This window comes from Sciurus vulgaris, assembly GCF_902686455.1.
Source record: "Sciurus vulgaris genome assembly, chromosome: 6".
Classification (NCBI taxonomy): domain Eukaryota; kingdom Metazoa; phylum Chordata; class Mammalia; order Rodentia; family Sciuridae; genus Sciurus; species Sciurus vulgaris.
The window spans coordinates 58,420,850-58,444,882 of record NC_136466.1 but is presented as its reverse complement, the minus strand read 5'-3'; the positions used below and the strand labels follow the sequence as shown (position 1 = coordinate 58,444,882).

The following is a 24,033-nucleotide window of genomic DNA, read 5'->3' as shown; positions in this document are numbered from 1 at the left end:
TCAGAAGGGGTCTGAGTCCAAACAGCTCGCCACGCAGCCCCTTCTCTGGCAACCGCCTGTAGCTCTGGTGTAGTCACCCCGAATCCAAGCGGCCGCGCTCCTCTTCCTCCTCCTCGTCCTCAGGGCAGGCCCTGGGGTTCGAAGCAGTCGTTCTGAGTCCAAACAGCTCGCCGCACAGCTTCTCCTCTGGCAACCGCCTGTAGCTCTGGTGCAGTCACTCCAAATCCAAGCAGCCACGCTCCTCCTCCTCCTCCTCAGGGCAGGCCCCGGTGTTCTGAGTCCACACAGCTCTCCTGGCCACTCCTCCCCTGGGCAGCCGCCGGAGCCCCAGTGGTTGCTCCGAGTCCCAGCGCTGTGCCGAGCGGCCTCCTTTACGGCGCTCCCAGTTGTCCGAGTTCACTGCTCCAGCGGGGGGAGGGGCGTCTCGCCGGCAGCTCTGCTTCACAAAGTTCCCTGTGTTCTGGGACCACCGTCCCATCCGGGATGCCTTCCCAACGGGTGAGAGTCACCCGGCTGCTTTGAGTTGGTCCCAAGTGTCTCAATATCTCCTCTTTTGAATCCTGAGTCCTGGAGCAACATGAAATGCAGCCACCCTCTAGGCCACCATCTTGAAACCAGAGCATGTGAGTTAAGGAAAGAATCATATGAGGAATAGACAGGACCACTCTTCTTTCAGGAGGTTTTATCTTGAAGGGAAATAAAGAAATGTGGCAGCAAACTTGAGAGGTAAAATGTGATTGAGAGAGTGTTTATTAGGATATAATTTCTAGAAAATGCATGCTGAGGGGCTCAGTCCTTGAAATGTTGGAGGACAATCCTAGAGTGCCAATGCAGGGCTAGCCTTAGGAAAACCAAAGACACTTCAGTTGTAGGCAGAGGATAAGGCCCCATCCAGGTAGCTCATGGTGGGGTGAGGTCTTACACATTTCAATGTTGAGGTACTTATTTTAGAAAATGGGAGCATGAACATACTGAGAAACAGAAGGATCATTGATTGGGAGAACTAAATAGCCATTTGCAACTTGAATGTGAATTAAAATGAGGCATGTCTGAGACCATTTTCCTCAAGTCTGTTGTGCTGCACTGGATTAGGCAGGTGAGCATGGACAGGAATGATGGATAATGAAAATGTCAATACTAGCAATCCAGATGTGGTCCAGAAATTGGCAAAGGATATAAAGTGGATGCTGGAGATGAAAATTTCTTAAGTTGCACATCAAACCAAAATTTACCTTCTAAAGTTACAAATGTCAACAACACGGCAGCTTCTTTTTGGGTAATTCTCAAGGCCAGTGGCAGTAAAGCAAAAGTAATGTAAGAATTTGAGACACATTAAGTTATTTTTCAAGCATAAATGCTATATTATACATCTGAGCTCAGGCAGTATATCCAGCAAGAACCCTTTTTGAGAAGCACAATTCAGACAACTAAAATATTAATCAGAACAAAGGTGGGATGGCATTAGGGAAAAGGTTAGATCAAGGTGGCAGACCTTGCACCCTCAGATTCTAGAAACAATAGACAATTTTTAAAATTCATAGATTAGCGCATTACTTTATATAGTTTTAAATATCCATAATTTTTTTCCTAAAAGGGAAAAGATATTTACATCAAGACACAACATGAATTTCAAAACACTAAGAACAAAATAAAACTCCTTAGAGCTTCCAGAAAGAAAAGCTAGAGTTCCTACAAGTGAATAGTAATGCTGTATAAAATAAAATAATTTTGAACTAAAATTCTAAAATCAAGTATAGCAACAATCAAAATAAGACCTTGTCAGAAATCTGTTATAGAATTTATTTACCACTCACATACCCTCTCTGAAATAATTCCCAAACTGTATGCTCTAAAATAATTTTTTAAATTAACCCAAGAGGAGGTAATTGTATATGTGAAGTGATGGTGAGTCAGTAAGCCAGTAAATTTCATTGTTTAAGTAGATGCTGATGGTAGTACATTGCAAATATAACAAGTCAAATTTTCTTTTTTTTTTTTTTTTTTGGTTTGCATTTTTTTTTTTTTAATTGTAAACAAATGGGATACATGTTGTTTCTCTGTACATGGCGTAAAGGCATACCATTTGTGTAATCATAAATTTACATAGAGCAATGTTGTTTGATTCATTCTGTTATTTTTTCCCTTCCCCCCACCCCTCCCACCCCTCTTTACCCTCTATACAGTAGTTCCTTCCTCCATACTTGCCCCCCTCCCTAACCCTAACTCTAACCCTTCCCTACCCCCCATTATGTGTCATCCTCCACTTATTAGCGATATCATTCGTCCTTTGGCTTTTTGAGATCGGCCTATCTCACTTAGCATGATATTCTCCAATTTCATCCATTTGCCTGCAAATGTCATAATTTTATCATTCTTTATGGCTGAGTAATATTCCATTGTATATATATACCACAGTTTCTTTATCCACTCATCAATTGAAGGGCATCTAGGTTGGTTCCACAGTCTGGCCCACGCCTGTAATCCCAGAGGCTGAGGCAGGAGGATCTTGAGTTCAAAGCCAGCCTCAGCAAAAGTGAGGTACTAAGCAACTCAGTGAGACCCCCTCTAAATAAAATACAAAATAGGGCTGGGGATGTGGCTGAGTGGTCAAGTGCCCTTGAGTTCAATCTCCAGTACCCACCCCACAAGTCAAATTTTCTAGATCACATTAGCATGGTGATTGGCACTGGCAGAGAGCAAAGAGAAGTAAATACTCACAAAGGTGCTTGTTACAGAAACTTTTGAAACAGATACTTCTTGGCCCTGGTAGAAAATATATGCATTAAAACCCATTACGTTCCAATGTTCCATATATAGGACACCTATAAATTGAGCAACAAAGTTTTAATTTGGACTGCTCAATTATTGCTAAATCATGGATAATTTTAAAGCATGTGTTGAAATTGTTTAATGGTTAACACTAGAGAAATAAAAAGTACATTGTCATTTCTAAATATGAGTTGGGGGCAAGAGGAAGGTGTAGGAAATTAGACTGACCAAGCAGCTGCGGAAAAGGGGCAATAGCGCAGCACAGGTAAAACACATCAAATGGCAGGTGAGAATCGAGACACTGCAGCAGTCACGATAGATGTAGGTTAAATTGCTGGTTTAAAGATAAATGTAAGTTTTATAAATTGTTTTAAATGCAGCCAGGCACTTTTTGCAAGAAATGTACCTTCATCAAATGTGAGATAGGTGGGAAAAAAAGCAATGGAGCAAGCTATTCAAGGCAAGAGAAAGAGAAACACACTGGGGAGGGGCACAACCTGCAAATTGAAGACTAAAAATTAAAATGTGTAAAGATAAAGGAGCAACTTATCAAAAATATAAAATTACCATGAATATTACTTATACTCCTAACACTGTAGCTTTAAAAATAAATAAATAAATAAAATTTAAGAAATATTAAATAAATACAGTAAGTACAGATTTGGGAAACTTTGATAGAATAATCTTGTTCCAATAGATTTGTTTATTTATCAACAGTCAAAAGGGCAGCACTCCCCCAATTCCCTCTCCTGCTGACTGTCCTCACAGACCACAGCTTCTGTGGTGTTCCCCAAAGCCTTCCTGGCCTGCCTGGGAGGCCTTTCCCTCCTCCCACCCTGCTGCCCTCAGCCTTTTTCTCCAGTTACATAAACTGACATCCTCTCATCCAAAGTTCTTCCCCTTTGGGCTGGTGTCTTGGGGCAAGTCTGTCCCTTTCAGAGGCCAGTTTTCCCATTCTGAATAGAAGCCCATCCATCTCCCCCCAGAGAGGTGGTGGGGGAATGCTCCCTTAAGAATGAACCACCTAGAAGAATGAGACAAAGAGTAATTAATAGTCACACATGACTGTTTAATCCCATCTTAGTATTTTGGTAAAAGAAAAGTTCAAAAAAAAAAAAAGATCTAACTCACTAGAAGACGAGTAAATTATAATGTTACATATAATGTTACAAGTTGCTCATTTTTCATATTATTTGTTTTTCTAAAGACGAAAATGAATGCAGGACCAAACCAGGAATCTGTGAAAATGGGCGTTGTGTTAACATAATTGGAAGCTACAGGTGTGAGTGTAATGAAGGATTTCAGTCAAGTTCCTCAGGCACTGAATGTCTTGGTAAGTTGACATAGGAATTATGTTTTACCTAGTAAATAAAACATCTGTTTTATGATGTCATCACAGAAGAGCTCTGCATATATAAATATTCTTGTCTGCTAAACCACTCTTCCAATCTGAGTAATCCACAAACCTCTTCCTCAAAATACACATCTATTAAAATGACCTGTTTGTACACGTGTGTCTTGTGGTGCACATCTATGTGTAATGTAAATAGCAATCTTATATAGCCTTTCCAAAATTAAGATTAATTAAGCTCTACGGAAAATGTGAGCTTAGTAAAACTTACATCAGAAGATGATTTAATTCCAAAAGAAAATATTTGCAATGTGAGGTAAGCTCTGCTGATATTAATGCAAAGTAAATTCCACATTTCAAAAATGCAATGAAGGTTAATTTTTATATTAGTGGTACAGAAAATGTTTTACAAAATATTTTCCTGTGACATTGTGTTGTATCTTAATGCAAAAAAGTGCATATTTTATAACCATCACATCTAATTATGGCAACTGAAAAAGTACGGTATATTAAGATTTAAGGCAAACATAGATCAGTAAATGGACTTATCATTTGATGTGGCATAAAAAGACCATGTTTCAACTATGTGCAGTTCTTTTCAGAATGAGTTCACCTACTTCAAATCCCAGGATATTTTTAAGTCGGGAAAATTTTTTTGTCTATTACTGTCTCTAGTCTAGACCTTTAAAATCAATCTTTTAGGAAATAGAAAAGATAACCTACAAGAAATTTGTAATTTTCTGCTCATATTACAAACAGTTTTACAAGGGTGGTTTATAAAACCGTAGAGATTTCCCTCAGAGATCCCTTTATTTATACTAAAAAAAAATTTTGTTGTTCAGTCCAGATTTTTGAGCAGTCTTTTAGATGAAGAGAACATCAGAGGTTCAATTGCATATGTCCCAAGCTCATAACATAGTCTAGAATTTGCTTTTCAAAAACAAATCCTGGTGCTCCTTTGTTTATTGAAAGAGAAAAATTTAATTTTTCTTTCATTTTGATTCTACAGGAATGGTTATTCACTATCATTCAGTTGCTCATGGATTGAATGAAAAAAATAAATCTATTTGTATAGTATCACTTTTTGTCAAATTTAATGAGTTGTCTATATTGAAGAAAACCTTGTGAACTTAACCATCAACAAAACTTTACAATTAAGCAGTCTTATGCAGTGTAGATTGTTCACATAAAAGAACACTTATCTTTTAAAAAAAAAATTTCTAAGAAGGAAAGCATTGATTGTCCTATTTAATTTGAAACCCAAGATAATGAAGTGTGAGTTCATTTGCCTTGACTCTTATTACTCTGCCATTTCAGACAATCGACAGGGACTCTGCTTTGCAGAGGTATTGCAGACAATGTGTCAGATGGCATCCAGCAGCCGCAATCTTGTCACAAAGTCAGAATGCTGCTGTGATGGTGGGCGAGGCTGGGGCCACCAGTGTGAGCTTTGCCCACTTCCTGGAACTGCCCAGTACAAAAAGATTTGTCCTCATGGCCCAGGATACACTACAGACGGAAGAGGTGAGGAGTTGAAAAACATCGCATGTCTTATCAATATAGTAAATTTCACTAATTTGGATTAATTTGAAGAAAGAATGAAAATTGATGTAATAATAGTAGCTTAAATATTTGTATTTCTTTGTGTTTGTGTATATAAATAGGATGTTCTTGTCTAATGTTTGAGAAATTTTAAACTATTTTTCTTCATATCAAATCTAGGAGGTAGAATTTATTATTCCAATTTTAACAAATGAGAAACTGAAACACAAAGCTAAGATAACAATAAATAATGTTTCCAAGATCATGCTGTTTTAAGGGATGGTGATCCCAGGAATGTAACAAATGTCTCTGGCCCCAAAGAGCATGCTTGTAACCTCCAAACTCTACTTGCCTTATTTAAACAAATACTGTTTATTTGTATGCAGGAATTTCTTCTATTTGTAGCATAGTCACAAACTAGCAAAGTCTCCTGATTGATTAGTGGTTTCCATTTTTTTGTACAACCAGTTAAGATACCAATGTTCCGAAAATGGCCATTGCCCTCTTTATTCAGATTCCCAATCCTTTGCATGACTACTTTGATACCAAAAACTATTTACTCCGAGTCTAACACAAGTGTGAATTTGAGGCCAACACTGGGAGATTATCTCAACTTCCAAATTAGTTGAACTTCAAAGAGGTAGCTCTCCAGAGATGGGGAAAAAAAAAATTGATACTAGATCACAAAATTAGTATTCCTAGAAAAGAATTTCAACATAGTCCTCTTTTGTTTATGTCTTTGTATCACTTCAGAAGAAAAGAAAAGCCTTTCTTTTCCTTCCATGTTTCCATTCTTTGAATTATGAAAGATTCCCCTAAAGCACTGTGGGTATTTGCTGTCAGTTTTCTCATTTCAGTTCCTTAGTTTCTCTTCACTTTAATAATTTTCACTTTTCATGCATACTGACCTCTATTTATTTTTGGCTTTCGTGACCCACAGATATTGATGAATGTAAGGTAATGCCAAACCTCTGCACCAATGGCCAGTGCATCAACACCATGGGCTCCTTCCGATGCTTCTGCAAGGTTGGCTACACCACCGACATCAGTGGGACATCTTGTGTAGGTGAGGCTGGGCACCTCTGTGTCTGGGGCTTGTCTACTACTGTGTCCTACAAATTTCTTACTGTCAGTAGAGGATCTTTGTCAAGGAACTTCAGAATACTTATTTTATGAAAATGATGCCACTCCTTTCAATAATGTGCTTCCTAACAGCACCATTCCAACCCTTTGTTTAACAATGTGGTATGCAGAATTGTTCAATTCATCAAAAAAATGTCTATTCAATCAGGGAAACATAAAAATTATGAAACTTTCAATATTTTACATTTTAATTTACAAATGCCCATTTGTCATTCTTTTGATGAACGAAAATGCTTTTATTGTGAGTTTGCATGTGTATGTATGTTAAAAAATGCCTTTTTTACTATTTTTTGCATAAAATCAAGCATTGTCTAAAATTTCTGCTTGCAAATCAGTCTTAGTAGAGAATCTTTTGACTGTTTTATTGTTTTTTTTCTTAGTTTTTTTATTGTCTCACCCATATCATTCACTGACATTCGGAGGGGAGGAACCACCCTTTATTTAGTCTTTACAAAATAGTCAATTTTGTTTTCACTAAAGAAAAAAATTTCCTGCAAATTTTATCAGCTTATGTGATATCCCAAAAAATTATCCATTTCAGTGACAAGTATATAGAAAAACCACACGGACTCTTCATAAGTATATTATACACTAAAAATAGTAGGTCATGAGAATAATAGGCAATAGGTTATGAATCATGAGCTTGTAGCATGCTTTGGACATCAACCCAGCATGTTCTATGGAGGAGATAGAGAAACTGCTATTAGAGTACCAGTAGGAAGAGGTAGCATTTTTGTGAGTACAGTTCAAAGAAGACCTAACAAAGGGACAGTAAATAAACATGTGGGCAGAGTGTGTAGCGGCCACAAGGGATAGTGCTGTGCATGGTGACTGGACTAAAGATGAGACAAAAGAGAGGTTATGGGAACCTGGAGGGAAAAAATTGTCCTTAGAGTTGTGTTGAAAGGAGCATGACCTCTGACCCATTGGCTCAGCCAGCCAAAGTCCCATCCTTCAGGAAGGTAGTTTAAATAAAGACCAACCAGAAGACAGAGGGCAAGAGAACCACCAATGAAGTCCACAGATGTCAGCTTCCCAGGCCTGAGGGCAGGGTGGACCAGGGGAGGGCGGGATCTGGAGCTTTAGCTAGGAGAGATTAAAAGAACTTCTGCCACATGCTTGTGTCAAAAAAAGAGAAACTCTTTTAGTTCATGATTTCCAAATTTATGATTTGATTTGTATACCAAACTACATTAATTTGAGGAACTTCATGGATTTTTTTTTTAATTCAAATAGTTGTCTAGACATCATAATATTTTTCTGTGGACTGATCACAAAGTAAATCAGTATGTTACTTTAGAGAAGATCGTCCTGTGTAACATTTCTCTCTGGCTGTATTCCATTTTAAGCTCCAGAGGAAAAGCAAAAAGAGTGACATGAGAATATGGAGGGAGGAGAGAAGCTGGTTGCTTCTTTTAACCAGGACTTTAATTTTCACATTACTTAGACCTTGATGAATGTTCCCAGTCCCCGAAACCATGCAACTTCATCTGCAAGAATGCTGAAGGGAGTTATCAGTGCTCCTGCCCACGGGGTTACGTCCTGCAAGAGGATGGGAAGACGTGCAAAGGTGAGCAAAGAGTCTCTGGAAATTTTGGACCTTATTTCTCTTTCAGATTCTGATATTAGGTAATCAAGGATTATACCATGTACATCATCTTCATAAAAATGCACCTTTCCAGCGGCTATTTTACTAGTCATAGAGAACTCCATCAAAGGGCCCATTGTAGGAGGCAGAGAAAATGTTTTAAAGTCCAAGTCACAATAGTTTGCTCCTAAGAGCAAAACAACATACATTTTTTTTAAAAACTAAAAGAAGCAAAATGAAATGTTGGTGAGGGAAGAGTTGAAACAAATTACTAAATAAGATTTTCTATTGTTACTTACTAAGGTTTCATTTCTCTAAGCTATCTTTATTACACATGTGTTGCAGAAAGGTGAAATTAATGAGTAAATTTAAATGTTTGCTGAAGTAGTATTAGAAGTAATTATTTTTCAAGGTAACTTAAATCATTAAAACAGCTTCAGTATTATACTCACACTTGATTTTATAGGAAACTTCACCAGTATGAAATAAATGGACTGAGAAAAATTTTAAATTTAGATTATCCTCAGTAAAATGAGATTTATTTCCAAGGCAGATCAAAAAAACAAACTAATAGCAAGAACCAATATTATCTTGAATATATTTGAAGAGCCAGTATGGACGAATTTAATTTTGTAGTGTTTATGAGTGCAACTTAAATGTTTTTAAACCATAAAATAATGAATCAGTTGTCTACATCTTATATTATGAAGTGAATGTATTTTAAATGTATTTTTCTGATTTTTCAGACTAACCACTAACAAATTATGAGTTTTCTTTTAGATGAGTCCAAATATTAATATCATTTTTTGGAGGGGTGTACTAGGGATTGAACCCAGGAATACTTAACCACTTAGCCACATCCCGAGCCCTTTTTATATTTTATTTAGAGGCATGATCTCCCTAAGTTGCTTTGGGCCTCACTAAATCATCAAGGCTGGCTTTGAACTTGCGATCCTCCTACCTCAGCCTCTGAAGCCACTGGGATTATGGGTGGGCACCCCTACACCCAACTATGAATACTATTTGTGACTAAAATTACAGAAGCTGTTTTTGCTTTCTGGTGTTGATGGTGTTTTCATTTGATCTGGAGAATCCAGCTGGATATTTGTGTTAGGACCTTCATCAATTTCTGGATTCTGTTTTATTTTTATTCAATCCCTCCTTTAATAGGAACAATCTGAAAGTACTAAAGTACATTAAATGCAAGAATTATAACTTTGAATATTAGTTTTGAGAATAGTTCATGGAACCTACTGTGATCTGACCATTTAGTTTATTTTAAAAAATTGTGTTAGCATCACTTTTGCTATCCTATCAGAGTAGCACATATTATTTTATGCTGTTTAAGTATAGGGAAAGAAACTGTATTATGCATATGGAAGCCCACAAAGATTCCAGCAAAAAAATTAAAAAACTTGCACAAAATACTCTCAATGAAACATGCATACTTCCTTGTGGTTTCATGAGAAAGGAGACGTAGCCAGATCACTGCTCTGATTTCCACGGGACTCTCTTTAATTTCAGACCTCGATGAATGTCAGACCAAACAGCACAACTGCCAGTTCCTCTGTGTCAACACCCTGGGGGGTTTTACCTGTAAATGTCCACCTGGTTTTACCCAGCACCACACTGCTTGCATTGGTAAGGCAAAATTACAGTTGGAAATTTTTACATACTTTTGGTAGGTGCATGAAAGTTGTATTTAAAATGATAACTAAATCATGTCTTCATACTTATATTTAAAACGAGTACCTTGTAATTAGTTGTCTATTAAGTTGCAAATGATATGGACATTTTTTAACAAGAACAATAGCTAAAGAAAAAAAAGCCTAAAGAGCCCAAGCACATGCACAGTAGGCATATCCCAGGCAATGCCTCTATATCACAATCTAAATATAGCTATGGTATCCAGATAAAAATGTGATTAAAGGCTCATGGTAATTTAGAGCATGCTGAGGAACACATAGCATTTTTTGTACATTTTATTTTAGAAAGCCCTTGCTAGGAGATGTTCAGTCTGTATCATCTAAAATCATTCTGCCATGGCCCTAAAATACATTCTAGTTTCAAACCTCTTAGAAATATAATTCTTCTTACCACGTTTGCCTTTAATATGACCATGAATGCTGGCTTAGATTTCTCTAAAACATTTTACATAGTGAAAACTTAAGCTTTTATTCATCGTATTTACTTCATGTAGTAAAATTTAAGTCATGTGTGAATAACTGGGATGCCTGACACCTCCTTCTTGATGCTTTGCTAGATAACAATGAGTGTGGGTCTCAGCCTTCACTCTGCGGGGCAAAGGGAATCTGTCAGAACACCCCTGGAAGTTTCAACTGTGAATGCCAGAGAGGATTCTCTCTTGATGCCACTGGACTGAACTGCGAAGGTGAGTTTATTTGTTCAAAAATCCTGTGTCCTGTAACAGCAAATACATACTTTGCTCAACCTCTAAACCATTAAATGATAAATCGCAATCACCTCAAAAAATAAAATGGTTATTTAATAAAATAGAATCTGGCAATTGAGTTTTGTTCATAAGTTTTCATGGATCAACGTGGATGTGATAAAAATTCTGGGATTACAAATTAACTTCTAAAAATAAGCTGTTTAAAAGCCAAATGTTTTCTCGGATATGTGGTTGCTAACACACAGTGGGTGAGGGGAGAATAGAAGTTCATTGAATTAGACAAAGGGGAATGAAGAGAAGGGAGTGGGGATGGAAATAGGAAAGACAGTAGAATGAATCAGACGTTATTTTCCTATGCTCATATATGAATGCACCACCAGTGTAACTCCATATCACGTACAACCACAAGAATAAGAAGTTATACTCCATGTATGTATGTCAAAATACATTATACTGTCATGTATAACTAACAAATTAAAAAAATAACCTGCTTACTTAATCATTGATCTGAGAAATAATTGATTTGAAGAAGAAATCTGTGCTTAACGTTTTACAATGATATACAAGTATACCTTAAAATAACAATAATTGGACTTTTGTTCCATGGTAGTTAAATGTGCAAAAAGTTAAATGTAAAAAGAGAACCTGTTACCACAGAGAATTTTAGAGAAATGTATTGAAAGCACTGGGGAAAACTGATGACTATTTCTTCTATCTTACGTGGGCTAAGACTCCTACCCCATTCTCATTTTCTACAGTGAGCTTTCCCTATAAACCTTCCCCAGCAATAGGTATTTCCCCTAATAAAGCCCAAAGGAACATTTCGATGGTGACAAAATGCAAATCTGCCTGCAATCAATAAAATACCATCCAGGTCTTCAATATTTATATTGCAAGTGCTAGTATATGATAGGACAAATGTATGAGGATTGGTCTCTTTTACAGAATATCCATGACCAAGATTATGAGACTGCATACATTCCCTTCTACATTCTTATGTAGCCTTACAATTTATATTTTTATTGATTTAATTATCCTTTTAAAATTATTCCTAGTATATGATTTTGAACTCTATAAATATGTTCAAAGTATTTAAGGTGCTCTTTATAAGAATTATAGAACTTTTATGTGCGTCTCAGTCAAAAACTTATTTAAAAATTTTTCAATTTTAGCCAAGCATGGTGGCACACACCTATCATCTCAGGAAGCTGAGACTGGAAGGTCACAAGGTCAAAGCCAGCCTCAGCAAGGTGCTAAGCAACTTAGTGAGAACCTATCTCAAAATAAAATATAAAAAGGGTTAGAGATGTGGCTCAGTGGTTAAGCACTCCTGGGTTCAATCCCTTGTACCAAAAATAATTTTTTTTTCAATTTTATATTTGAAGTCACTGACACATTGAAAGTGTTCTGAAGTTACAGCTGTTTGCCATGTGTGAGTCCAGTGCATGACCATGCACATAAGATACCACTTATTAATTATCCATGTAAATTTGTTACACATACATCAGACATGCCGATTTTATTTCACTCTTTCTGGGTAGATTTCAAAGCCTCAGTTGTCATTCCAGAAGAGTATGCATATATGAACAAAGAAATTATTCCATATGTATAATCATATTACATCTTGTCTAAAAATAACAGTCAAATACTTAAAAGGGATTTGCATCTAATTAATCTTGAGTGGTAATAAAAATGTTTGCTTCCAAAACCATTATACTTTTTAGGTATCTCTGTAGTGCCTCTACCACAAAATAAGAATTACATGTGAATCACTTTGGGATCTACTAGAACATGTAATGTGTATATCTCTATCTATATATAGATACATATAATTTACCAAATAAATCATACCATATGTAGTTAATCAATCCAAAATGCACAACATTTGTGGTTGCTATGGTTGATTTGCTGAAATTAAGCTGTTATTCAGAGTACTGATGTGCCATGGTCTGGTGGAGCGCATAAAACTGAGGTGGTTTCTTATCTCTGAACTGTTCTTTGTGCCACCACTGACTAATAACCATGTGACTTGGAAAGAAATCACAGCCTCTCTGGGCACCATGTCTTGTTTATTTGTTCCCCCGAAGCTTGTGTTTGGAATCCTTTTAAGAATAGTAGAGGAAAGAGGGACATAACAATTTTGCTGGGATTGTTTTTGCAGATGTTGATGAATGTGATGGAAACCACAGGTGCCAACATGGCTGCCAGAACATCCTGGGAGGCTACAGGTGTGGCTGCCCTCAAGGATATATTCAGCATTACCAGTGGAACCAGTGTGTCGGTGAGCACTTGTTTATTACATAGCACCTGTTTTTCTTGCTTTATTGTATCTACATAAAATGAATAAATAATAAAGGTTAAAGTCTCAATATAGCCTTTGAATCCAAGAACTTATAAACCAGTACTTAAGATCAGTGTATGGGAATTCATTCATTCTATCCATGTCTATACCTGTGTATGTTTTGAAAATATTCTTGATAATCATGTTTTTAAGTACCTAATGGTAACTCAACAGTGACCTTATTTTAAATTGCCACTAGGAGTAATTTTAAGTTTCTGAAGATAGTGTCAAGAATCATCATCATCATTTGTCTTAGCTGCTTTTTATCAGGAATTTGATAGCTTTAGATTTTGGACTTAAAAGATTACCCATCCATTCCCCTCTTATAAATCTAAAAGAATTCAAATCAATTTAATGAGGGAAATCCATCTGTACTGTACTGTCACAGAAATTTAATGAAGGATGCAAAGTCCTTAAAGGTAGAAAAAATAACTGGTTACAGCAAATACTCTTGACAATTCCAGACAAAAGTGTTCCTTGCATTGATAATCACAGAAATTCTTCATTTAAGGAGCAAGTGATCAAGGAGAACATTATTCTATTTGGATAACCAATTGACTGACTTAGCATGTGCCTTATTTCTTGGCTCCATTTGAGTGCACTTCATAGACACACCATCCAACAAGTTTTGACGTTAGAAGCTGATGTTGCTGAGCTGAAGAGAAATAGTGGTCCTGCAGAGAACGGCAGAATGCTTCCTGTTTGTAATGATTTAAATTACTCAGTGCACTATTCAAATATAGCACTATAGTGATCCACTAAAGAAATTAATCTCATTTTACCCTTTGTGATCCTCTCCAAAGAAATTTCTAATGACAACTTAGTGAATTGAGAAGATCATGAATGAAGTATCAATTCAATCTCATTGGTTTTTGAAGTCCCTGTCTATAAACATTTAGAGCAAAAATACCTGCACAAGTTTTTATGAATTTTATGCACTGTTAGAACTGACCTGACTTAAAATCAGGGTGGTGTGGTATATCCCAGTTTCCCCTTATGAGATCCTCAGAGTGGGCACTTCTACAAGGCAGTCAACCCAGAACAGCTTACACAAGTTCAGCCAGAAGCCTGTGTGCCTTCTAATCAGAAGAGACCCTGTGGACAGAGGAATAGTGGTTTCAAAGATGAGACCAAAACTAAAAGGACATGAGCAGATATCCCCAGTTGGAAATGTTAATTTGTGAGCTCACTATTCTAAAATGGCCATGTGTAATCAACAGGCCCCTCTGTCTCTAACACACAGCAAGGATTTTATTTCAGAAGGGTCTAGTTCTTCCATGCGGGATTAAGGAATCCAGCTGGTCTCTTAAAAAGTCTTAAGAAAACGCTGCCTTTCTTTCCTTCAATCCACACAACATAGTTGGAATTTTAATTCAAATATATGGCAGAAATAGAATGAAATCACCTATCAGAAAACTAATAAAAGCAATAAGTTAGCAGAACAAAAATTGTGACAAAATGCAAATTGAAAGGCCACACACATTTTTTATCTATGACTGTAGTATGAATGTCTTCAGTCATTTGTATGATTGATGGGAGAATATAGAAAAGAAGTATCTCAGACAGATTTATCTGGGTCTCTTAAATGGTCAAAACTGTCAGTCAATGCACCAGACATTCTAAATGGATAAAATTTTAAATGTATGATATTATTAATACCACCACCAAGTCAAGAAAATCAAATTCTTTGAAAGTGTTAATATTAAAAAAAAGGTTTCAATTAAAACTAACACTTTAATGTTTCCAAGCAGTTACCATATAGAGTTTAAAACATTCCAGGATCTAGATTATACTGATGTAGGTAACATTCTCAACTACTTATAAGTACTATGATTATTCAAAACTGAAGATGTGCAAATATTATTAATATTTGCACATGAAATTTATTAATATTTGCACATGAAAAAATGTTATATTAGTATGTGAAGCCTTCATTATTTCATGCCAGTAATTTCTAGTTGCTTTCATAGCCTTTCCAAAATAATTCAAGCATAGCTTAGCAAGGTTTAGGTCAATTCAAAGTATGTTTCAAACAAGATCATATTTTTGTGAGACTATAAAATTTTACCATGCTATACATTTATGGCATATAAATATGAGGTATATCATGGTGTTTCCAAAAATATTAATGTATTTTAAAACATTCTTGTGAATGGTATGTTTAAATGCAATTTATTCAATTTAATTGGTTTTTCCTGGTTCTTTTTCTACCTGTGTCTGAAAGTATTAATGTTGAGATCATATCATTAAATAATAGTCTAATTTAGAATCCCTGTTAGGAGAGAAATACTGCATGTGAATGTCAGACCTTTTTATAAAAGTAGATAAGCCTTTGTGGCAAAATTCCAGGTCTTTCATATATAGAAATAAAATAGCCATTATATTAGTGTCACATGTAGCCAAGTTATTGAGAATTTATAGACTTTCTCCCTACGTAATAAAAGTTAAGAATTTTCACATATTAGGTAATCAAGCATATTTTATACTCAGTGACTGAGAGTTCTACATTTAGTGTCTTAGTTAATTCCGAAACTATACTCATGATACGAAAATGTACGTAGCAACTTTTACATTGTCAATAACCTCTATCCTGTCCTTAATGAAGCCTAACTTCCTGTCTGAGAGACCTCTTCAATGAGCCCCCATCTGCATGGTCATAACCTCACTGAGCTGCTGCAGATCTGCTCCTCCCTCCTAGCTGTGGAGCTCCCAGGCACACCTACTTGCAATGGGCCTGTTTCCCCACAAGGACCGAAATATACACTTGTCATATATTAGGTAAACAGACACTCTGTGTTCCATATGTAGTCACAAGAATTGAAAGAATTCCACGAAGCAGATGTGATTTGTGCCCAGGGTGAAATTTGGATTATAATAAAGCCTAAGGAGTCAAACCACATGCTGTACATCAACCAGACAGTTAAGAGCAAAATTATAATCTCCAAAGTTAAAAGCACAATCAGGCTTTGAATTTGTGATAATAGCAACTGAAAAGTATAACCTATAATTATCTTGTCAGGCATGTATAGTACAATGCTAGTCATTAAACGCTGCCCCTCGTTTGGGGGCAGGATGCAAACCTACCTCCGGAGGCACCGTCTGCTCCATGTGGGTTCTCAGGCACTCCAAAAAGGTTGTTTGTTCAGCAGATCTAAATAGTATGTTTCCATTTAAATTTTTTCATACTTTACTCCCATATACAAAGGAGATTTGGGGAATTGCCGGGGGAATAGTATAAATGCAGATAGATAGCCTTTTTAAAAATTGAGATATAATCCACATACCATAATACTTACCCTTTTAAAGTATATAGTTAAATGGTTTTTAGTGTAGTCTCTCACAAAGCATGCAAATCATCAGTACTACTAATTCAAGAACATTCTCACTGCCCCAAAAAAGAAAGCCCATACTTAAGAGTAGTCATTCTCCAGTCTCTGGCAACTACTAATCTACTCTCTGTGGATTTGTCTGACATATCGCCTTTTGATTATTTAAGCAAACTGTGAATATCTGTCCCCCAAGGACTGCTAACGTATTCAGAAACAGTGCAAACAGAAAATAAAAGAGCAAAGCAAGGTTTTTTTCAAAAGACATAATTTAAGGGGCATTTTTTTCATTTCATATGCTTTGCAAATCAACTATCAGAGTTAAAAAAAAAAAAGTAATACAATTCTAAAGTTATCTCTCCCATAGTCATAGGTACTTTGAGACTCCTGCTCATCTCCATGTTAATTGTACCCTTCTGTGTATGTGTGAGAGTTTCTTACTTTGTTTTCACAGATGAGAATGAATGCTCCAACCCCAATGCCTGTGGCTCTGCTTCCTGCTACAATACTCTGGGAAGCTACAAGTGCGCCTGCCCCTCAGGGTTCTCCTTTGACCAGTTCTCCAGTGCCTGCCATGATGTGAATGAGTGCTCATCCTCCAAGAACCCCTGCAATTACGGCTGCTCCAACACGGAAGGGGGCTACCTCTGTGGCTGCCCACCTGGCTACTACAGAGTGGGACAGGGGTAAGACGCCCATCAACCTCCCCAAACAGCAAAGAGTGGCCTGGCAGAGCTGCTGTGCCTCCCCTCCTTGAGTGCAGGCCACCTGGCTGCCTACCACTTCAGGGGAGGGGGTACAGCTTTGAAAAGCCCAAGAGGTAGAAATGTTGCTCAGCGCTCCTCAGGCAGAGGAACAAGCACCAAGAAGGCACCCAAACTGTTTGTGGCATAGGATTGCTCACTTTGGGGTGAGCTGAAGACTTGAACTTTAATGTAGTTATCACTTTTTGCTCCTTATAATGGCCTGAATTGGTTCAGTCAGACCCCAAGTCCAGAGAGAAGGAGATGGACTAAGAGATAAATGTGGAAATGACCTTGACTCCAATTCTTCTACAAACTTTGGCAAGTGCTAGCCTGGTAATCCCTGAGGAAGGAGTCTTTATTTGCTCATCTGGCTTTCCTATTGCACAGAGAGAGGCTGGTTCCTACTGGATGTGGCTCTGCTTGGCAAACACCATCTCCACCAGGCTGGCTTCCCTTTGGCTAATTGCACTTGCTCAAGACTTGTCATCTGTGGCTGATTAGATTGATTGATTGGCCCAGTGCATCCTTCCCTCAAGACAGCAGTGCTCATTAGCACACAAGCTGGGAATTTAGAAGTCAGTCAGGGTCATCTTCCTGGGAGGGAGGGATGAGTGAAGCAGGCCCTGAGCGAGTGTGGACCAGTGTGTATAACACTGGTATGTGATAGTACTTAAAACAGAAGACTTGGTCTAGGCGAGGGTCATTTCATTGGTCCTTTTATTAAACAAAATAAGAATTCAGAAATCTCACTCATTAGAGCAGGGAACTTTCTTTTGAGCAGCAGACACAGGCTTCAGGTTCATGAAACAAGGGAACTTCTCTTAGCATTCTCTTTGGGAATTCACACCTGCTTCTACCTCCTTGAGTAAACTACCCTCCACGTGCTTCAGTCTAATTAGAAATGGGAATTGAAGAAGCCTAAGGCCCACCCTCAGAGGAATTTTGCTGTTTAAAAACAAGGGGAAATCTCATGGTGTTGAGTGTGAAGAAAAGAACTCAGAAGAATTTGGGGGACATTTTTGTTAGGAGCTTAGAGTTTGCTTTGTTGGTTTCCTGTTCTTGAAAAGTCTGCTCTTCCCCTGGAAAACTGTTGTCCAAGTAAACAGTAAATTCTAACAGTGCTTTATCTCTTGTAAATAGCCACTGTGTCTCAGGAATGGGATTCAACAAAGGGCAGTACCTGACTCTGGACACAGAGGTGGATGAAGAAAATGCTTTGTCCCCAGAAACATGCTATGAGTGCCAAATCAATGGCTACTCCAAGAAAGATGGCAGGCAGAAGAGGAGTGTCCAGGACCCCATGCCCAGCACTGTGAGTGAATCTTCCTGTTTTCCCACAGAATTTCATCCACACAGACTCTTGCATATAATGCAGTTATGGAGTTTAGCCTCAGTGTAGTTAAACCTATCTGGAAACAATGGATAAATTAATAGATCCATTATAATAAAGACAAGTAAATTAAAATAAGTTGAATTCATAGCTCAAAACACAAAGATTTGGAGAAAAGATCTTAAGTTTCATAACTTCAGATTATTTTCTTTTGTTTTAGTTTTTGATTTGTGCCAGACGATGTAAGATTTACATTTAGGAACAAAATTGCTTTGAACTGATTCCCAAAAATGAAGTTATTATGAATTTTTCCAATTCCATTTTGTACAAATGTAACACTCATATAACATTCTAGATTGATTTTAATTTTCAGTAGGTCAGCCAACTAGGTCTCATATTCTGTGATTTATTGATAAGACAGTTGTTCCTGCCATAAAAATTTTTTGGTTTTTTACAACAGGATCTGAATTTTCTGCCTCTGGTGTGTCTTCTCCATTAATGGCACATTAGGAGCATGGTTAAGGGGCCACAGACAGCCTAGTTTTTAATATATTCCTTGGCCCTCCCCAGTGATTACCTGTGTTACATTTACCATATTTATTTAAACTGTCTACTTCAGTTTTTTCACCTGTAAAATAAAAATTAAAATACACAACCTTTGAAGGTTGATGTAGGGATAGTTGAGTTTAAACACATGAAGTGCCTGGAACAGTGCCTAGCACATAACGTCACACATGTTCTATCCTTGACAGTAATTAATATCCCATATCTAGGGATTTTGATGATTTCCCTAAAGATCAGAGAAAATATGAGGTCACTACTTACCACTCTTTTCAGTTATTATTACAGAGAAGTTGCTCAACCAAAAATCCTAGTCAACAACTAACTGGCAGTGTGAACTGGTAACTTGTGTCGGTTTTTAGGGTCTAAGGAACTTATCTTACTTATATGATGAGATTTCTTTAGCCAAAAAGCCCTCGATTTGTATTTTATAAAAATAAGCCAATGTTACATTTACCTTAAGTAAACTAAGGTATTCAGTTGATGTTCAAATATGACAAGTGAGTTATTCATTAAGTTCCAAAAATGATAAATGCAGATATTCCATTTATTAAGACCTTCCCATTGTGAGACTTGGAACACCTTTCTGCTTGATTACTGATGTGCACTTCTGAGCCACCATGGTGATCTGCTTGCTTAATGCATACCAAATCAGAAGCAGCATTCTTGCACCTTACATCCCTCTGACCAAGTCATGCCCTGCCCTTCTGGATTTTACTAAAGCTGTAGCCCTGGGGATGCTGCAGATCTTTCACTCTGCATGGTACAGATGGCTCCCAGTAAACTTACTCATCATTCATCCCATACAAATCAGAGCTGAGCCTTGAGCCTTCAGCATGAGGATTTCTCTGGGTACAAGCCCTGCTAATGAACAAATAGCAGCACTTCTCATTTTGACTCCTGAAGAAAAAAAATTATACTCATTTCCTAAATTGCCTTTTTAAAAAATTATTAATAACTATGATATTCCATAAACTCATCAATAACCTTGAAATGTGAATGTTCTTTGTAGTCTCAGTCCTATAACTTTAATGACCTCGTTAAGGCTGAGTGAGAAGTCGTAAAGATTTACAGAGCATCCTCTGTGGAATAGACCTTTCCTCCCAGCTGTCAGGAATTTACAATAACCTCTTTCATAGCCACTATTAGTGCAGAAAGGGAGAGTGGGAAGCCACAACCTGTCACTGTGGCTGTAGCCCCTGAGGCCACAGATCCCTTTTGAGACTGCTGCTAGTGTGGTTGAAACTTGTCCCAAATGGTTTTCTGCTCTTTCCCCAGGTTGAACACATCAGCCTAGAGAGTGTCGACATCGACAGCCCCATCAACATGAAGTTCAACCTCTCTGGCTTTGGCTCTAAGGAGCACATCCTGGAACTCATGCCCGCCATCGAGCCCCTCAACAACCACATCCGCTATGTCATCTCCCAAGGGAATGATGATGGCATCTTCCGCATCCACCAAAGGAATGGGCTCAGCTACTTGCACACAGCCAAGAAGAAGCTCACTCCCGGCACATACACACTGGAAATCACTAGCATCCCTCTCTACAGGAAGAAGGAGCTTAAGAAACTGGAAGAGAGCAATGAGGATGACTACCTCCTAGGGGAGCTTGGGGAGGCTCTCAGAATGAGGCTGCAGATTCAACTCTATTAACACTTCACAGACTTGGTTCCAGGCTCAAATCCCAGCACAGCCAGCCTTCAGAAACATTTGAAAAGTCAATGACTAATTTTAAAGAGGAAAAAAAAATGACTTTTGTTTCTTTCCTCCCTGTCTCAGACTTTTGGAATGTTGACCCTCTACAGGAAGGGATCATTTAGACTCTGGTGTGGCCAAAGATTTGAGTACAAAGGCAACCGTGGTTACTGTATTTTTTATATAACTTCATTTTAAAATATATTAAAAAAAGCTAAATGTTCAAGAGATCAGCATATGGCACTAAATGCACAAAAATAATGTGAGCTTTTTTTTTTTCCTGTTAGCAGTCTGTAACACTTTGGGTATTTTGCTATAGTTGCTAATTAAAAAAATATAGATGTTTATTTATTTTTAATGCAGTAATATATGGAGAAATGAACAAACTATGTAAACAAAAAGGGAAACTCGCTTGTTTTTCTTTAGATTTATAAATTTGAGCTATTTCTTTTAGAGGTGCTTTTAAAAAATTCAATAGATTCAAGAGATGTTTCCTTTGGTTTTCTGCCAGTCATCCAACTGGTACACACCTGATTATTTTAAAGAAAGCCTCAGAGAGCTCAATGGGCAGTGCATTCAATAATTTAGAAGACATGAATGTCATTTGATTCTTTATAAAGGAGATCAAAACCAGAGCAGCTCATTGTGACAATATTTCACATCAACAGATAGACCAGGCAATGGAAGTTGAAGCGCAACCACTGTAGCAAAATACCTTGACTGCTTGTGAGACCGTTAGCGTTGCAGGCCAAACCGTACTGTATTTCCTTCTCCTAACCTCAAGGAACCACACGTGCTACCCACAACACCTCATTCCTACCCAGGGTGCGCTGCGTACTTGTGGTCCCGTAGGCAGCTGAAGAACCACTGTTCCTTTGAATAGGAACACCTGGCGTTCTGTAGTGTTTGGTGCTGTCTTAGATTAATGGTGCATTTATTATGTTCAAGTTGTTTCAGGATTGCCATATGTGCAAACAAATCATGCAGTGCAGCCAAGGAATATATGTTGTTGTTTTTTTTCTAAGTCCATTTTTTTTTAGATTTTTCATTAATACTGTAGTTATACACCATATGCCTCGTTTTATCATAGCTTATTGTGTATGAAAGATGTTTGTACAATGAATTGATGTTTAGTTTGCTTTAGTCATTTAAAAAGATTTTGTACCAGGAGGTGCTAATAAGAGTATGTCTCCGTATTCTCTACCCAAGAACCTGTCCCTGGACCAGTGACCAAACCTCATATGTGAAATGGCCAAAGCACATGCAGACTTCCAGCTGTTCCTCTCACACCTGTGTTGACCAAAGATTAGTAAGCAGTTATATCCAGTGTTTGGGGGTTTTTGTTTTGTTTTGTTTTTAATAACTAAAAAAAAGAGAGAAACTGTAAATTTGTAATCAAGTGTTTGTGAGGAAAAACTTATGGTTTTGGGTTTTGTTTGTTTTTGTAGGTCTATGTATCAAATATGACACTTTTCTTGCAATAAAGCTTATTTTGGGGTAGTTTTCTGGCTGAGAGTTTTATGGAACTACAACCCCTGTCGCACTTGTGGGAGGGGCCAGGGCTTTGCTTGTGAGGACCTTATAAAGTTCCAGATGGAGAAGCAGTCACACCAACAGGAAGGCAAAGGATTGTCATCAACTGATGATTGGAATTTAAACTTACGTTCAAATTGAAGGACACGATCAAGGCAGTGAGTTGTTCTAAGCTTCCTGGAACCCATTTTCCTAGCCACCTCAAAAAATCTTTCACTTCCTCTGCAGGCATCCATGAGGAAGTGTAGTGTTCTTTAAGGTAGAAATTTTCCTGAACCCCAATTTTTAAGCAAAAGCAACAGTAGGCATAGCCCAGGCCAAAAGGCATCTTCACTAGAAATCATCCAAAGCTGTTTATCTCTTGCAATACTCTACATTTTACTCCATGGAGAAGTGAGTAGATGTAACAGGTTTTTGTTTTTTATTTTTTTAATGTGAGTTCTCTTTTGATTCATTGCTGAAATGAGCACAAAAGTCTTACAAGTTAATTCAATACATGGTTTAAAAATTTGTGTGCTTAAATTTTTCATCCAAGGAATGAGAAAACAAGGAAATATTATGACTGATCTTTATGTTCTTTGCCAATCAGAAATTAGCTGCATGGAATAAGAAAAGTATTTGCCTCTGGGCATCCTTTAAAACTTAACGTGCATATTCAGTTTCATCTGGCATCTATTATTGGTACAGCATGAGCATTGTAATGTGAAATTACCTGGAACCACATTTGACTCTAGCTTTGAATATTGAGCAACAACATTCTTAGTTTAGCTTTGACCTGCCCATGAGGAAGTTTGAGAATCCACACCATTAGGTGCTTTACACAGAAGATTAAAAAAAAAAAAAAAAACCCTTAGGGGTATTCCATAGAAGAACATGCCACTTCAAGAAGTTTTTTCCAAACCAAAAGAATGAAGTTCTAATTAGAATAAGATATACTCCATGGTATGTATAATAGGTCAAATTACACACTATTGTCACATATATCTAAAAAGAACAAATTTTTAAAGGAAAAAAAAAAAAAGAAACTTTCCAGGAGTACCCTTTGGAGGCACTTCTGGTAGCTTTACTATGATTCTCTCATTGTGAACACCGACAGCCACAATGTGCGCCTCTCTGGTAACTAACTGCTAACAATATTTTCTGTACCACTTTGTCTTTTCCATTAACTTCACGTGTCTCAGAAATTACCTTAGTTAAGTTATGGACAACCTTACAGAAAATTAAAGTGTAATGTAAGCCCAGATATACAAACCAAATCCATTGACTATATGCATTAATAATAATGATCTGCAGATGACAAGAATCCTCTTTCCACTCACATTTAGATATCGAGCTTTTAAAACTTTAATCCTACTTAATATCTTTTAATTTTGCTTGTAGATAAACATTAGTCATGTTTTTTTATGTGAACATTGGAAATCATTTAGGATAACATACACGAAAAGTGTACTGAATTTAACATCTGCCTCTTTCATTATCTAGGAATATCAAACAGGATTATTCATAGTCTTTCCCTTCTAACTAAGGTTTTACTTTGCATTAATTGTCTTCTTAGTTCTCAGAATAACTGCTTGGGCCTGAGGGTAGAGAATACCACTGAAAAGTATACAGCATTGGTCTATTTAGTCCTTCAGAATTTTAGGGAACAAGTTAATTTGGTATATTGGTATTTGGTATATTAGTGAATGTGTCAAT

General features: G+C 37.2%; 1 protein-coding gene across 2 annotated transcripts in view; it reads left to right on the top strand.

Annotated features, from left to right (window-relative positions):
• FBN2 (fibrillin 2) overlaps nt 1-22,297 on the top strand; it is a 231,373-nt gene extending 209,076 nt beyond the window's left edge. For both annotated transcript variants that reach the window (XM_079144676.1, XM_079144675.1), the window contains exons 56-65: nt 3,977-4,102; nt 5,438-5,644; nt 6,603-6,728; nt 8,253-8,375; nt 9,918-10,034; nt 10,657-10,785; nt 12,968-13,087; nt 16,928-17,159; nt 18,360-18,531; nt 20,389-22,297. In XM_079144676.1, coding sequence (XP_079000802.1) covers nt 3,977-4,102; nt 5,438-5,644; nt 6,603-6,728; nt 8,253-8,375; nt 9,918-10,034; nt 10,657-10,785; nt 12,968-13,087; nt 16,928-17,159; nt 18,360-18,531; nt 20,389-20,763 — 1,727 coding nt within the window. In that variant the 3' untranslated portion in view covers nt 20,764-22,297. The remainder of the gene's footprint in view (nt 1-3,976; nt 4,103-5,437; nt 5,645-6,602; nt 6,729-8,252; nt 8,376-9,917; nt 10,035-10,656; nt 10,786-12,967; nt 13,088-16,927; nt 17,160-18,359; nt 18,532-20,388) is intronic.
• Nucleotides 22,298-24,033: the final 1,736 nt, after the last annotated feature.